Genomic DNA, 15612 nt, shown 5'->3' with positions numbered 1-15612 from the left:
AGACTTTAACACCCCATTGTTAATATTAGACAGATCAACCAGACAGAAAATTAACAAGGACATCCAGGACTTGAACTCAGACCTGGACCAAGCAAACCTAATAGACATTTACAGAACTCTCCACCCCAAATCCACAGAATATACATTCTTCTCAGCACCACGTCACACCTACTCTAAAATTGACCACATAATTGGGAGTAAATCACTCCTCAGCAAATGCAAAAGAACGGAAATCGTAACAAACAGTCTCTCAGACCACAGTGCAATCGAGTTAGAACTCAGAATTCAAAAACTAACCCAGAACCACACAGCTTCATGGAAACTGAACAACTTGCTCGTGAATGTTGACTGGATAAATGATGAAATGAAGACAGAAATAAAGATGTTCTTCGAAACCAACGAGAATGAAGACACAACATACCAGAATCTCTGGGACACATTTAAAGCAGTCTCTAGAGGAAAATATATAGCAATAAGTGCCCACATGAGAAGCAAGGAGAGATCAAAAATTGACACCCTATTGTCAAAACTGAAAGAGCTAGAGGAGCAAGATCAAAAAACCTCAAAGTCTAGCAGAAGACAAGAAATAGCTAAGATCAGAGCAGAACTGAAGGAGATAGAGACACAAAAAGCCCTTCAAAAAATCAATAAATCCAGGAGCTGGTTTTCTGAAAAGATCAACAAAATAGACAGACCACTAGCCAGATTAATAAAAAAGAAAAGAGAGAATAACCAAATTGATGCCATAAAAAATGATAAAGGGGATATCACCACAGATTACACAGAAATTCAAACCATCATCAGAGATTATTACAAACAACTCTATGCACATAAACTAATAAACCTGGAAGAAATGGATAAATTCCTGGACACTTGCCTCCTCCCAAGACTAAACCAGGAAGAAGCCGAAACCCTGAACAGACCCATAACAAGGTCTGACGTTGAGACAGCAATTGAGAGCTTACCACCCAAAAAAAGCCCAAGTCCAGACGCGTTCACAGCCGAATTCTACCAGACATACAAAGAGGAGCTGGTACCATTCCTTCTGAAACTATTCCAAACAATACAAAAAGAGGGAAATCCTCCCAAATCATTTTATGAGACCAACATCATCCTGATTCCAAAACCCGGCAGAGACTCAACAAGAAAAGAAAACTTCAGGCCAATATCCATGATGAACATAGATGCAAAAATCTTCAATAAAATACTGACAAGCCAATTGCAACAGCACATCAAAAAGCTTATCCACCATGATCAAGGAGGCTTCATCCTGGGGACTCAAGGCTGGTTCAACATACACAAGTCTATAAACATAATTCACCACATAAACAGAACCAAAGACAAAAATCACATGATTATCTCAATTGATGCAGAGAAGGCCTTTGACAAAATTCAACAGCCCTTTATGCTAAAAACCCTCAATAAGCTAGGTATTGATGGAATGTATCTCAAAATAATAAAAGCTATTTATGACAAACCAACAGCCAATATCATACTGAATGGGCAAAAACTGGAAGCATTCCCCTTGAAATGTGTCACCAGACAAGGATGCCCTCTCTCACCACTGCTATTCAATATAGTATTAGAAGTTCTAGACAGAGCAATCAGGCAAGAAAAAGAAATAAAGGGCATTCAAATAGGAAAGGAGGGAGTCAAATTTGCAGACAACATGATTGTATATCTAGAAGACCCCATCGTCTCAGCCCCAAATCTCCTGAAACTGATAAGCAAGTTCAGCAAAGTCTCAGGACACAAAATCACATGCATTCCTATACACCAATAACAGATTTAAAGAGAGCCAAATCAAGAACAAACTTCCATTCACAATTGCCACAAAGAGAATAAAATACCTAGGAATACAACTAACAAGGAACGTAAAGGACCTCTTCAAGGAGACCTACAAACCACTGCTCAACGAAATCAGAAAGGACACAAACAGATGGAGAAATATTCCATGTTCATGGTTAGGAAGAATCAATATCGTGAAAATGGCCATACTGCCCAAAGTAATTTACAGATTCAATGCTATTCCCATCAAGCTACCAATGACCTTCTTTGGAGAACTGGAAAAAATCACCTTAAACTTCATATGGAACCAAAAGAGAGCCCGCATAGCCAAGTCAATTCTAAGCAAAAAGAACAAAGCTGGAGGCATCACACTACCAGACTTCAAACTATACTACAAGGCTACAGTAATCAAAACAGCATGGTACTGGTACCAAAACAGAGATATAGACCAATAGAACAGAACAGAGGTCTCGGAGGCAACACAACATATCTACAACCATCTGATCTTTGACAAACCAGACGAAAACAAGCAATGGGGAAAGGATTCCCTGTTCAATAAATGGTGTTGGGAAAGCTGGCTAGCCATGTGCAGAAAGCAGGAACTGGACCCCTTCCTGACACCTTACACTAAAATTAACTCCAGATGGATTAAAGACTGAAACATAAGACCTAACACCATAAAAACCCTAGAAGAAAATCTAGGCAAAACTATTCAGGACATAGGTGTAGGCAAGGACTTCATGACCAAAACACCAAAAGCATTGACAACAAAAGCCAAAATAGACAAATGGGAACTAATCAAACTCCACAGCTTCTGCACGGCAAAAGAAACAGTCATTAGAGTGAATCGGCAACCAACAGAATGGGAAAAAATTTTTGCAGTTTACCCATCTGACAAAGGGCTGATAACCAGAATTTACAAAGAACTAAAACAGGTTTACAAGAAAAAAACTAACAAGCCCATTCAAAAGTGGGCAAAGGATATGAACAGACACTTTACAAAAGAAGACATACATGAGGCCAACAAACATAAGAAAAAATGTTCATCATCACTGGTCATCAGAGAAATGCAAATCAAAACTACATTGAGATACCATCTCACGCCAGTTAGAATGGCGATCATTAAAAAATCTGGAGACAACAGATGCTGGAGAGGATGTGGAGAAATAGGAACACTTTTGCACTGTTGGTGGGAGTGTAAATTAGTTCAACCATTGTGGAAGACAGTGTGGCGATTCCTCAAGGACCTAGAAATAGAAATTCCATTCGACCCAGCAATCCCATTACTGGGTATATATCCAAAGGATTACAAATCGTTCTACTATAAGGACACGTGCACACGAATGTTCATTGCAGCACTGTTTACAATAGCAAAGACCTGGAACCAACCCAAATGCCCATAGACGATAGACTGGATAGGGAAAATGTGGCACATATACACCGTGGAATATTTTGCAGCCATCAAAAACGATGAGTTTGGGTACTTTGTAGGGACATGGATGAACCTGGAAACCATCATTCTCAGCAAACTGACAGAAGAGCAGAAGATCAAACACCGCATGTTCTGACTCATAGGCGGGTGTTGAACAATGAGAACACATGGACACAGGGAGGGGAGCACTACACACTGGGGTCAGTTGGGGGGTAATAGGGAAGGGATGGTGGGGGGTGGGGAGGTGGGGAGAGATAGCAAGGGGAGAAATGCCAGATGTAGGTGATGGGGAGGAAGGCAGCAAATCACACTGCCACCTGTGTACCTATGCAACAATTTTGCATGTTCTTCACATGTACCCCAAAACCTAAAATGCAATAAAATAAATGGGGAAAAAAATAAATTAAAAAAAAAGTGGATTAAAAAAACAATCCATCAAAACAAACTGCAGAAGTGGAAATAGTGACATAAATAGTACCCTACATTTATTTTCAAAGTGGTGTCAATGAGTAGTCTTGGTGCTATATATATATTTAGTAAGTGCCTACTGTATTCTAAGCTCCAGAAAGCACTGTGTCAGATGAAATAGCTAAATTATCTAATATTTTTCTAGTTCCTTGAGGGGCAAAATTACTAATTTGACTTTTTTTGAGACAGGGTCTCACTCTGTCAGCCAGACTGGAGTGCAGTGGCACGATCATAGCTCAACGCAGCCTCAAATTCCCTGGCTCAAGCAATCCTCCCACCTCAGCTTCCCAAGTAGCTGGGACTACACCACACCCAGCTAATTTTTTAGAAAAGTTTTTGTAGAGACAGGATCTCCCTCTGTTGCCTAGGCTGCTCTTGAACTCCTGGGCTCAAGTGACCCTTCTGCCTTGGCCCCCAAAACTGCTGGGATTATAGGTGTGAGCCACTGTGCCTGGCCTTTCTTCTTTTTTAATGTAAGCATTTACATTTATAAAATTCCCTCTAAGTACTGCTTTCACAGTATCCCATAAGTTTTGATATATTTTCATTTCTATTCATCTCAAAGTATTTTAAAATAGCCATTATTTCTTTCACCTATTGATTAATAATGTATTTATCTGGGGCCAGGTACAAGTGGCTCATGCCTGTAACTCAGGCACTTTGGGAGGCCAAAGCAGGAGGATCACTTAAGGCCAGGAGTTTAAGGCTAGCCTGGGCAACATAGTGAGACACAACTCTACCAAAAATAATTAAAAATTAGCAGGGCATGGTGGCATGTGCCTATAATCCCAGCCCTATCCAGGAGGCTAAGGCAGGAGGATGGCTTGAGCCCAGGAGTTTGAGCCTGCAGTGAGCTATGATCACCACTACTGCACTCCAGCCCAGGGGACAGAGGAGACTCCATCTCAAAAAATAAAAATAAAAAAAGTGTTATTTTTACATATTTGTGAATTTTCCAGTTTTCCTTCTCTTATTTCTAGCTTCATTCCATTGTTATCAAAGAAGGTAGGAAGATATTTTGTATTATTTCAATCTTTTGACATTTATTGGAACTTGTTTTGTGGTCTTACACATGCCTATCCTGAAGAATGTTGATTCTACTGTAGCTGGGTTAAGTGATCTACATAACTCTGTCAGGTTTCATTGATTTAGAGTGTTGTTCAAGACTTCAGTTTCCTTATTCTGCTGTCTAAATGTTCTATTATTGAAAGTATGATATTGAAGTCTCCAACTGATGTTGGGATAGGTGGTGAATAACATGAAAATCTTCACGTATCTCAACAGTCAGAACGATGGGCTTATTTTCTGTTATTAAAAAGACCAGTGAATCAAAGTTGTGAGATTTCACCTCAATATGGGAAAAAAAAACAACTTTCTAGCAATTAGAATAGCCCATACTAGAATGTCTTGCTGTTGAAGCAGTGATGCTCCTTCTTCAGTGCTCCTGCAGAGTCCACAGAACCAGGATTGTCAGGGAAAGGAATCCCTTTTTCAGTAGGAGATGTGACGAGGAAACCCTAGGGATCAAATCTAATTTCCCAAAAGAGTCTTGCCACTTACACCTTTGTAGGCCTTGGGCATGTCATTTAACTTTTCTATGCCAGTTTCCTCTTCAGCAAAATGGGGATATTCATGGAACCTACCACTTTTCTATGCCATAGTTTCCTCTTCAGCAAAATGGGGGTGTTGTGAATGAAATGAGTTCATAAACGTAAAGTGCCTAGAATAATGTTGGCATATAGTAAGTGCTTAACAAATGGTAGCTATGATGACAGCTGTGAAATCTCCAATTACTATTATAAAACCACTTCTCAGCTGGGTGCAGTAGCGTACACCTGTAATCCCAGCACTTGGGAAGGCCAAGGTGGGAGGACTGCTTGAGGCCAGGAGTTCAAGACCAGGGTGGTCAACACAGACAGACCTACATCTCTAAAAACAGAAAAAAGAAGAAAAAATTATCCCTTCATTTCTGTCAGTTTGCTGCACATATTTGTGGCTCTGTTGTTTGGTGCATATGTGCTTATAACTGTTATGGTTCCAGTAGGAATTAACCTTTTATCAACATATAATCACCTTTGTTTCATGTAACAATTATCATAACTTAGTTTATTTTGTCTGATATTAGTATAACCAACCCAGCTCACTTTTAACTGTCTTTTGATCTAACAAGGGTCTCCTGCACACAACATAAAATTGGATCATATGGGAGTTTTTTTGCTTGTTTTTATCCATTTTGCCAGTGTCTAAGTTTTAACTAGTAAATTTAATCCTTTTATACTTATAGTAATTACTGATAAGGACTTATGTCTGCCATTTTGCTATTTTTAAAATTATGTAGTGATGTGTACTGCTTTATAAATGCTAAGGATCAAGTTGGTTGACAGTGGTGTTCAAATCTTTTATATCATTTCTAATTTTTTTTCCCTCAAGTTCTGTCAATTAGTGATAGAGCTGTTATATTAAACTATGACTGTGGTTTTGCCTCTTTCTTTGGTTTTGTCAATTTTTGTTTCATGTATTTTGAAGCTTTGTTGTGAGGTAGATAGACGTTTAAGGGTTTTTTTGTTTTGTTTTGTTCTGTTTTAGGTAGAGGCTTGCTCTGTCACCCAGGCTGGAATGCAGGGGCATGATTTTGGCTCACTGTAACCTCTGCCTCCCAGGCTCAATGATCCTCCCACCTCAGCCTCCCAAGAAGCTGGGATTAGAGGTGTGCACCACCGTGCCTGGCTAATTTTTGTATTTTTAATAGAAATGGGTTTTACCATGTTTGCCAGGCTGGTCTCAAACTCCTGAGCTCAAGTGATCCACCTGCCTTGGCCTCCCAAAGTGCTGGGATTACAAACAGGGGCCACTGTGATCAGCCTGTTATATATTTTTAATGAATTGATTCATTATCATAAATGATCCTTATTTTTCTCTAGAAATGATCCTTGTTTTAAAGTCTACTTTGTTAATATAGCAACATCAACTTTCTTACGCTTTTTGCAATGGTACATCTTTTTCACCCTTTTTCAGTCTGTTTCATATTTATAGCGACTCATAAAGACAGCACATAGTTGGACCATGCTATTTTATCCAGTCTGACAATTGCCACCTTTTAATTGGAGATGGTCTTTATATTTAATGTAATTATTGATATGATTGATTTTAAGTCTGCCATCTTTATATTTATTTTCCATTTGCCTCATCTCTTCTTTGTTCTTCTGTTCTGCTTTCCTTTTTAGTAATGTGACATTTATTCTATTTCCTTCGGTGATCTTATAGCTATCCTCTATTGAAAGGATATTTCAAAGGATATTCAAATATCCTTTCAATAGTTGCTTTAGTGATTACAGAGGGGATCTTTAACTTAACAAAGTCTAATTTTATTTGACTTCCCCTGATTGTTGTATACTTACCATTGTATAGCTTACTTCTACTATATAACAAATAATATGTTATTATCTCTTCTTTAAATAGTCAATATTTTTTGAATAAATGTATGTATTAAAGAAATATATTTTAAAAGGTCCCTTATATTTATCCATCTATTTATCCTTCCTGGTGTAATTCATTCTTTTAAATCTGAACTTCCTTTATTATGACTTCACTTCAACTTAAAGAACTTCTTTTAACATTGCTTGTAATATAGGTCTGGTGTAGACAAATTGTTTTTGCTTCTGACAAAAATATCTGTATTTTGAATGTCGAATTCCCGGTTAGCAGATTTGCTTAAAAAAAAAAAAAAAACAAACAAACAAAAACACAGCACTTTAAAAAAGTTATTTGAGGCCAGGCACAGTAGCCCACACCTGTAATCCTAATACTTTGGGAGATGAGGCAGGAGGATCACTTAGCTCAGGAGTTTGAGACTAGCCTGGGCAACACAGCAAGACACTGTCTCTACAGAAAATTTTAAAAATTAGTTGGGTATGGTGGCATGTGCCTGTAGTCCCAGCTATTCAGGACGCTAGGGTGGGAGAATTTTTTGAGACCAGAACATTAAGGTTATAGTAAGCTACATTCACACCACTGCACTCCAGCCTGAGTGACAGAGATCCTGTCTCCAAAAAAAAAAAAAAAATTATTTCATTGTCTTCTGACCTGCATTGTTTCTGATGCGGTGTCAATTATTCATATTACTGTTCATCTTTATGTATTTTTTTCTTTTCTACCTCCTTTTAAGATTTCCTTTATAAAAATCTTTGATTTTCAGAAAGTTGACTCTGATGTACCTCAATTTAGACTTCTGTCCCTGCTCTTCCTCCTCTCCTTGAACTCTAGTTACATGTATGCTAGACAATTTTGTATTGTCCCACAGATCTTGAATGCTGATTTTTACTGATCTGTCCCTAAGTTTACTGGGGCTTTCTTCTGCTGTGTCCAGTCTGCTATTAAGCCTATCAAATTAATTCCTCATTTTTAATATATTTTTCATTTCTAGCATTTCCACTTGGTTCTTTTCATAGTTTACATCTTTCTGCTGAAATTTTCTGTTTATCCACATTGGTCAACAGCTGGGCCATCACTGAGACTATTTCTGTTGCCTCTTTCTTCCCCTGACCATGGTTCACATTTTCTTGTTTCTTTGTATATCTCATAATTTATTTCATGCCAGATACCATGTATAAAAGAACATTAATTTATCTCTATCAAGGGAAGTTCCTTTTTCGATTAAGTTGCTGGGAGACTGGAGTGGAGGCTCGATCCTTTTAACCTATGGTTGAGCTGGGTTTGAGATTGTATGTAGTGTTAGTTCATGATTGGTTTGTAATTTCAGGGTGAAATCAGAACTTTACCTTCAGGAGAAGCTAAAATCTGAGCACTGTTGAAGCTTCACAGAGCTCTTTGAGCTTTAAAACCTATGCTAGCTTTTGGAACTGTGGGATATCTTTCCGCCTCTCTGCCCTCCCCTCACATTCCAGCTGTCAGCTGAGTTGTCCTTGCTCTCCAGTAGCACCTTCTGCTTTCTGTGCCTTGAGGAGATCTCTTTTTGCTCTGTTACCCTGACTATACCTTCTCAAAAGCTGACTTGTCCTCAGTAAAAGCCTAGACAGGCATAAAGAGATTTCTTAGCTGTCTTGCCATGTCCCAGGCTGCTACAGCCCCAGCCTTAGACTTCATAAAGCCCCTGGTACACGACAGAGATTTCTATTGACTCTCCTGCCCTGCTCCCAGCCTTCAGCTGAATTCACCCACCTCAGCAGGACCCTTCTTAGCTCTCTTTCCGTTGCCCCAGCATCCGAACTCCTACTCCAATGTACTGACTGAAGGGCCATGGGAAAAGTTGGCAGGTAGGTGTAGTCCTGCACTGCCGCTGGAGTTCCTCGGGATTCCAAGTTGTCACTCCACCCTACATGCAGTCAGTAACAGTTGACTTCTCTTTAACTGCCCATTGCAAATTCTCCCTCTTGCTGTTCCAAGACAGATGAAAGTATCGTGTATCTCTCCCTCTTTTTTTTTTCTCCTGAAAAGCGTTCATTACTTTCCAGATTTTTGTTTAGATTTTTTTACGTCAACTCTCTGATACATTTTTTAAAATTATGATTTTGTACCTTCTCTGACTTTTCTCATTACCAGGGTGGGAGCAATAATGTCAACAGTTAAAACATTCAACATCCTAACAGGAAATGGAAATCTTTATTATCCTTTTTGATAGAAGATAAACAGACTTGGAGAAAATAAATGACTTGACCAAGGTTCAGAGCTAAGAAACAGAAAAACCACAATTTGAACTTACATCTAATGACAACAACTCCAGGGTTCTTTACGCTGCACAACAGGTAGGATAGGCCTGTTTGATTCTGGGAAAGTCATTTAACCTCTTAGTATTTAGTATTTCTAGCTTGTAAAAGGAAACAATTGTACTAGATAAACTCGAAGTCTCTTCCAACTCTAACACTCCAAGAGTCAATAAAATCCAGTTCCTGCTGTATTCATCCCTACCCCAAGCTTGCTCCTTCCATGGTCTTCATCTCAGCAAATAGTAGTTCTTCCTCTTGCTCAAGCTGAAATCTTCAAAATCATTCATATTCCATAACCACTCCACTAGCTAATCCTATGGATTACTCCAACAATGCCACAGTCACCCTGCTTTGTCCCTTCTCCCCTCATTTTACTCCAGAATGGTTAGTCACATACGCCACTCCTCTGCTTAAACCCCACCAATCCCTTCCCCTTCCATCAAAGGAAAAGTCAAAATCCTTTACACAGGTTACAATTCCTATGTGATCTGACTTCCTTCGCTGCTTTGATCTTCCTTCCTACCACGCTCCCCTATGTTACTATACTCCAGCCCTGCTGGTTTTCTCGCTGCTCATCCAACACACCAGGCATGTTCTTGCCTCAGCACCTTTGACTAGTGCCCTCTCCTGATGGTCTTTCTTCAGGCATTCTCATGGCATACCCTCCACTCAAATGTCACCTTATTAGAGAGGCCTTCCCTTCTATTCTGCATTAAAAGCAACACCTCCCTTCCCTCATTCACTCTCCAACCCTGCCCTAGAATTCTTTCTCTCCTACCCAGCTTTGCTTTTCTCCAAAGTACTTTTTACCACCTTACTGTGTATTATCTGTCTCCCTGACACTAGAATATAAGTTTCATGAGAAGGCGCCATCCTCGGTTCATGCGCTGCTGGATATTCACTGACTAGAACAGACACTAGCACACAGTAGCACACAGTAAATATTTATTGGACAAAACCCCAAAGAACAAAAATACCAATGGAAAGACACAATTGTTGAGGCAGCACTGAGAACTGGGAAATCTGGGTTTGAACCTTGATTCTGACTCCATTAAAAACTTCCCAATAAATGCCCTGTTCTGTTTCCTTAGACCTCCCTGTCCATCCCTGTCTTTCTCATGGCCACCCTAGTGCTGGAAGAGGCAGTGGCTGATGTAGACACTACACAGGGTAGCAGTGAGATTCAAAGTGAGGTAGGAAAAACAGCAGTAAAAGTGTAGCCAACCCACGGCTGTCCATACCTAAGCTTTGGCTGTCTGAAATAGAAAAAAAAAACAGTAAATCCTTCAGGATGTCATTAGACAACATAACAACAGTTTGTCATAAAATTTAAAAGAGCCTGCTGACTCAGCTAAGACATTAAGACTCTTAATCTTGGTGTAATTAGTACATTTGTGCCAGGCACTGGGCACAATCTTTAGTTTGGCAAGAAGCCACAATGTAATGGTTAAGAGCCCAGGCTTTGGAAATGGACTGGTTGAGTTCAAATCCTGGCTCTGCCACTCACTCACTATGTGACCTTGGGCAGACTGCCTACTCAGTTTAGGCCTATTAAATGGGAATAATAATGTCAAACTTGGGCTGGGTGCAGTGGCTCACACCTGTAATCCCAGCACTTTGGGAGGATGAGGTGGGAGGATTGCTTGAGCCCAAGAGTTTGAAGCTACAGTGAGCTGAGCCACTGCACTCCAGCCTGGGTAACAGAACAAGACCCTGTCTCCAAAATAAATAGACAAATAGATAAACAAACAAACATCAATCTCTTAGGGATGTTGGAAGAATTAGGAAAAATGTGATCAGCCCAGAACTAGATACAGAGAATGGGCTCTACAAAAGAAAGCTATTGTTACAATTACTAAAAATTATTTCCTACCCCGCAACAGTGCAGACAAAAGGGAGATCAATATTGTCATGAGTAGGACAATTAATATATAGGGAAACCTCTACTTTTCTTGATCTATTAACATAGATCTCATCATATAAATTCTCTTAACAATATCATATAATGACAGAAAGACCAAAACTGTCCGTAAATCTTAAGTTAAAAGAAATCACTTTAATGTGGAAAAACTATTTCCCTCCATCTTCTGCTTCCCAATACCTTTGACAAGTCTTGACCACAAATACAGAAAGAGAAGTGTCAAAATAGGACAGTCCAAATGAACGAATTAAAATGAAAAATTATATGACAGAATGTTATTTATTTCCAAAAAATAAATCTGCTTTACAAGCTAAAGTGTTAAACAATAACAAAAACTTGACAAGTAATATATATTCCAACAGATTTTGTTCCACATGAATTAAAATTTAAACAATTATTAGGTGCCTTTTTTTCCTTTATTTTGGATACAGGGCCTCGCTGTTGCTCAGGCTGGAGTGCAGTGGTGTTAACACAACTCAGCACAGCCTTGACCTCCTGGACTCAAGGGATCCTTCCACCTCAGCCTCCCAAATAGCCAGGACCATAGGCATGCACCACCGTGCCTGGCTAATTTTTCAAATTTTTTGTAGAGATGGGGGGTCTCACCGTGTTGCCCAGGCTGGTCTTGAACTCCGGGGCTCAAGTGATCCTCCCGCCTCAGCCTCCCAAAGTGCTGGGATTACAGGCATGAGGCACTGAGCCCAGCCTTGAAGTCTTTTTGTGACAACTATAGAATACAAAACTAAATCTAAAAATTAGGAAACTCTCAGAGAATACATTTTTTAAAAACACTGTTACATCCCTCATATCCAAAAGGCTTTATGTAAAACACTTGTCTTTGTGATTCACACAAAAAGCGGATGCCAATTCCTTAACTGAAGTGACAGGAGAAACTCAATGCTAAAAAAGCTGTGAGTAAGAAAGCCGATCTAATTCATGTCTTTATTAATTCCTTCCCATTTCAACTTTGTGAAAGAAGGGAAGGAGAGCAAGGGGAGAGAAGGCTAGGCATGTCTACCATGTTCTGTAGTATCTAACCCAGTGCTGGAACAAAACACAATCATTCATAAGTGCTCAAAAACCTTAAAGTGCAAATAAGAAAGAGAACTAATTTCCTAATATACATGAGGAAACTTATAAAGATACACTATACATTACAGTACAATCTATAAACAGGTTCTCAGAGAAACTGCCAGATTTTGAATGTGGCTCAACGTATCAGTGCGGTGACCTAGGCAAATTACTTTACTTCTCTGTACTTCAATTTCCTTTCTCTAAAATCGGGTATAGGTATCTTCATTGCAAGGTTGCTGGATCATTTAAGACCCTTAGAAAAATTTCTACTGCCTCTATAGTAATAACTATGTACATATGTACACAATATATGTTAGCTGTCATTATAGAGTAGAAATAAATGGCTTAATTGAAAACATTTTCATTGAGAAATAGTTCCAAAATTAATGTGCAAAGTCACTTATATCAATGGCTAAAGTTTTATGTTCAGATTCAAGCATTTAAGGAAGTATAATGTGATTTAGACTTTAGCGGTCGGGAGCAGTGGCTCACGCCTGTAATCCCAGCACTTTGGGAGGCCATAGCAGGCAGATCATGAGGTCAAGAGATCGAGACCATCCTGGCCAACATGGTGAAATCCCATCTCTACTAAAAATACAAAAAATTAGCTGGGCATGGTGGTACACGCCTGCAGTCCCAGCTACTTGGGAGGTTGAGGCAGGAGAATTGCATGAACCCAGGAGGTGAAGGTTGCAGTGAGCCAAGATCACACTACTGCACTCCAGCCTGGTGACAGAGCAAGACTCCATCTCAAACAAACAAACAAACAAACAAAAACAGTTTTGGGGATGACATACATATGCAGCCTCTTCATCCCTCTCCCTCCTATACCAACCATTCCCCACTTCCATGGAAGCCTGGGCACCTGACCACTCAATCAGTTAAGCTCCTATGAGTTAATTCTTAATGCTTAAAGATATACAAAAAGCAAAGCATTACAAGTTCAGCAGAGCAACCAGTAATGCAAAAGTACAGTAAATGCCTTTAAAGTAAAACTCTAAAATTCACAATAGTGAATGAGGGTGGGCTGTAGGTCAGAACGAAAGAAGTGGAATAAGTAAAAATAAAGAAAAATGGATTGCAGGAGGAATATGAGACTTCAAAGAACTGTGAAAATTTAATTCCTGGATCTTCTTTCTTCTTGCTACAATTGTTAGGACTTTTCTCACATATAACAGTAAATGACTGCAATATTTGAAACACTCATATCTTTGTAAAATTCACTTTCTGAAACTCTTGCCAGCTCAATTAATTTGTCACTTAAAAAGCAATTCAGAATTTAAAAAAGAAACGTACACAAAATAAAGAAGACATTACATAGCACTGTGATTTGTGGGTGATGTTCTTCTCCTGCCAGCAATAATGCCACACACTTGGGAGCCACTTTTCCAAAGTCAATGAGAGACACCATCCACCTTCTCCTACCACCACCCCTCTCCTTGGTTATTAAGAAAAACACTGAGCCAGCCAGGATTCCAAATGATAGTTTTTTTTCTCCATGAGGCCAGCTGGCACTTGGGGAGCACCCTGCATTCTCAGCTCATCAGCACTTCCACTAACTCCTGCAGATAAGGAGCAAATCTCCACTTAATTACTCCTGGTTAAAACAAAGAACCTGTTTCTAAAAACGAGGTATTTCCCTATTACCTACACCTACCCCCACACCTGCTCAAGTATTCTATACCAAGGGTGTGTCCCCAAGCAAGGAGTCTAGCTCCTCTCTTCTTTTCACCCCGTGAAGGCCTGTGGAGAATTATACCTTCGGTAGGCAATTCTCTGAACTTGTCTATTCAAGCCAGCACCTCCAGCGAGTGAAACCGCGTCATGTTTTTAAAACGAGCTTAAAGGGGGCCAGGTGTCATGCCCACGCCGTCTCAGGTTCACTGAACAAAGGTAATGATTTAAGACGTTTACAATGTACTAATTATGAATTAATTAAATCCCTTAGTGAGGGTGCGGCACTCGGAAAAAAAACCTCCAGCTTCATGTCCCCTATTTTTGAAAAGGGAAGGGAGGGTTCTCTAAAATAAAACATTTTGATTTCCACGTGCTAAAGAACCTATCAGAATGATTTTGAAAGGAAGATAATGTCTTATATTAGTTATATATAATTGCATAGAAACAGAATTGGAGGCACACCGACTGCTTTAGTGTCAATATAAATACATACGATATTCGTGTGTATGATTTTTTTAACCACACCCTCCTTGGGTGGCTTCCCAGGCTCTCTCGGGCCAAACAGCGTCACGTCGTCCGGCGGCCCACTGGGTGGGGGTCCAGGCTGTCACCCAGACTCCAGCGGCGGGGAACGCGGCATCGCGGTCGCCCCCGGGCAGGTGGGCGCTCCGGACCCCCCAGGTTACCCCTCCCCGGGCCCGCCCAGCCCTGCCCAGCCCAGCCCAGCAGCCTCGCAGGCCGCGGCCCGGCCTCTCCACGACCCCGGCGCCGCCCGCCCGACCCTAGCGGGCGGCGGCGTGGGGACCGGACCCGACCCGGCAGGGGTAGGGCGAGGCGGCTGGGCGGACGCGGGTCCCAGACTCACCATGGCCGAAGAGCCGCGAGCAAGCCCACAGCCCGAAGTCACACGGCGCCGGCGACGCCCGTTGTCCTGGTGACGCCAGCCAGGCGCCCCGCCCCGTCCTCAAGGTGGGCTCGGAGGCGGCCATTGGTGGCCGGCGAGCACGTGACCCGCAGGGGCGGTGCCCTTCGGACCGCCCACCGCTCGCCCCCGGCCCCGGGACCGGGCTGCTTCGCCTCTCCCACTTTGCATCTGGTCCCTGCTCTCAGCCTGATCACCTTGATGACCCTCACCTGACAGATTACCCAGTCGCAGACTGCCCAGCTGAAAGACACCATGGATTTTCTCTTATTAAAAAAAAACGTTATACAGGTAATGCATGATTATTGAAAACGTTTTAAATTACCAATAACAAGAATTTAAAAGGATAAAACCACACTCATCCCAGCACCTGGAGTAGCCACTGCTCAGATTCCAGTCTATTTGCTTCAAGCTTCCAATGAAATATGTTATAATATACTATATTCTTAAAAATGGTGGCAAACCGTAGGTAACTGTTTTATAATCTACTTTTTTAGATTAAAAATGATTATCTTTGCATGCCACTTCATGAAATAGCATTCTGTGCATGTTGTGTAATTCATTGAATCAACTGGCAATTTGTTGAATGTTTTGAATATGGTTGAAG

At 40.7% G+C, this 15612-nt stretch overlaps 1 protein-coding gene across 8 annotated transcripts in view; it reads right to left on the bottom strand.

Moving 5' to 3' along the window:
- FBXL2 (F-box and leucine rich repeat protein 2) overlaps nt 1-15052 on the bottom strand; it is a 111119-nt gene extending 96067 nt beyond the window's left edge. For 5 of the 8 annotated variants that reach the window (XM_032269004.1, XM_032268967.1, XM_032268995.1 and 2 more), the window contains exon 1: nt 14949-15047. Coding sequence is in view for 2 of the 8 variants with exons in the window: in XM_032268948.1 (XP_032124839.1) it covers nt 14949-14951 (3 nt within the window). In the remaining 6 variants the exon portion in view is untranslated. Of the gene's footprint in view, nt 1-14948 lie in introns of all 8 variants that reach the window. The other 3 variants (XR_004265580.1, XM_032268948.1, XM_032268976.1) reach the window with 1 other exon arrangement.
- Nucleotides 15053-15612: the final 560 nt, after the last annotated feature.

This window comes from Sapajus apella, unplaced genomic scaffold (genome assembly GCF_009761245.1).
Source record: "Sapajus apella isolate SASKATOON/1434 unplaced genomic scaffold, GSC_monkey_1.0 scaffold4, whole genome shotgun sequence".
NCBI lineage: Eukaryota > Metazoa > Chordata > Mammalia > Primates > Cebidae > Sapajus > Sapajus apella.
The sequence above is the reverse complement of the archived record's forward strand: the minus strand, read 5'-3'. Positions and strand labels throughout refer to the sequence as shown.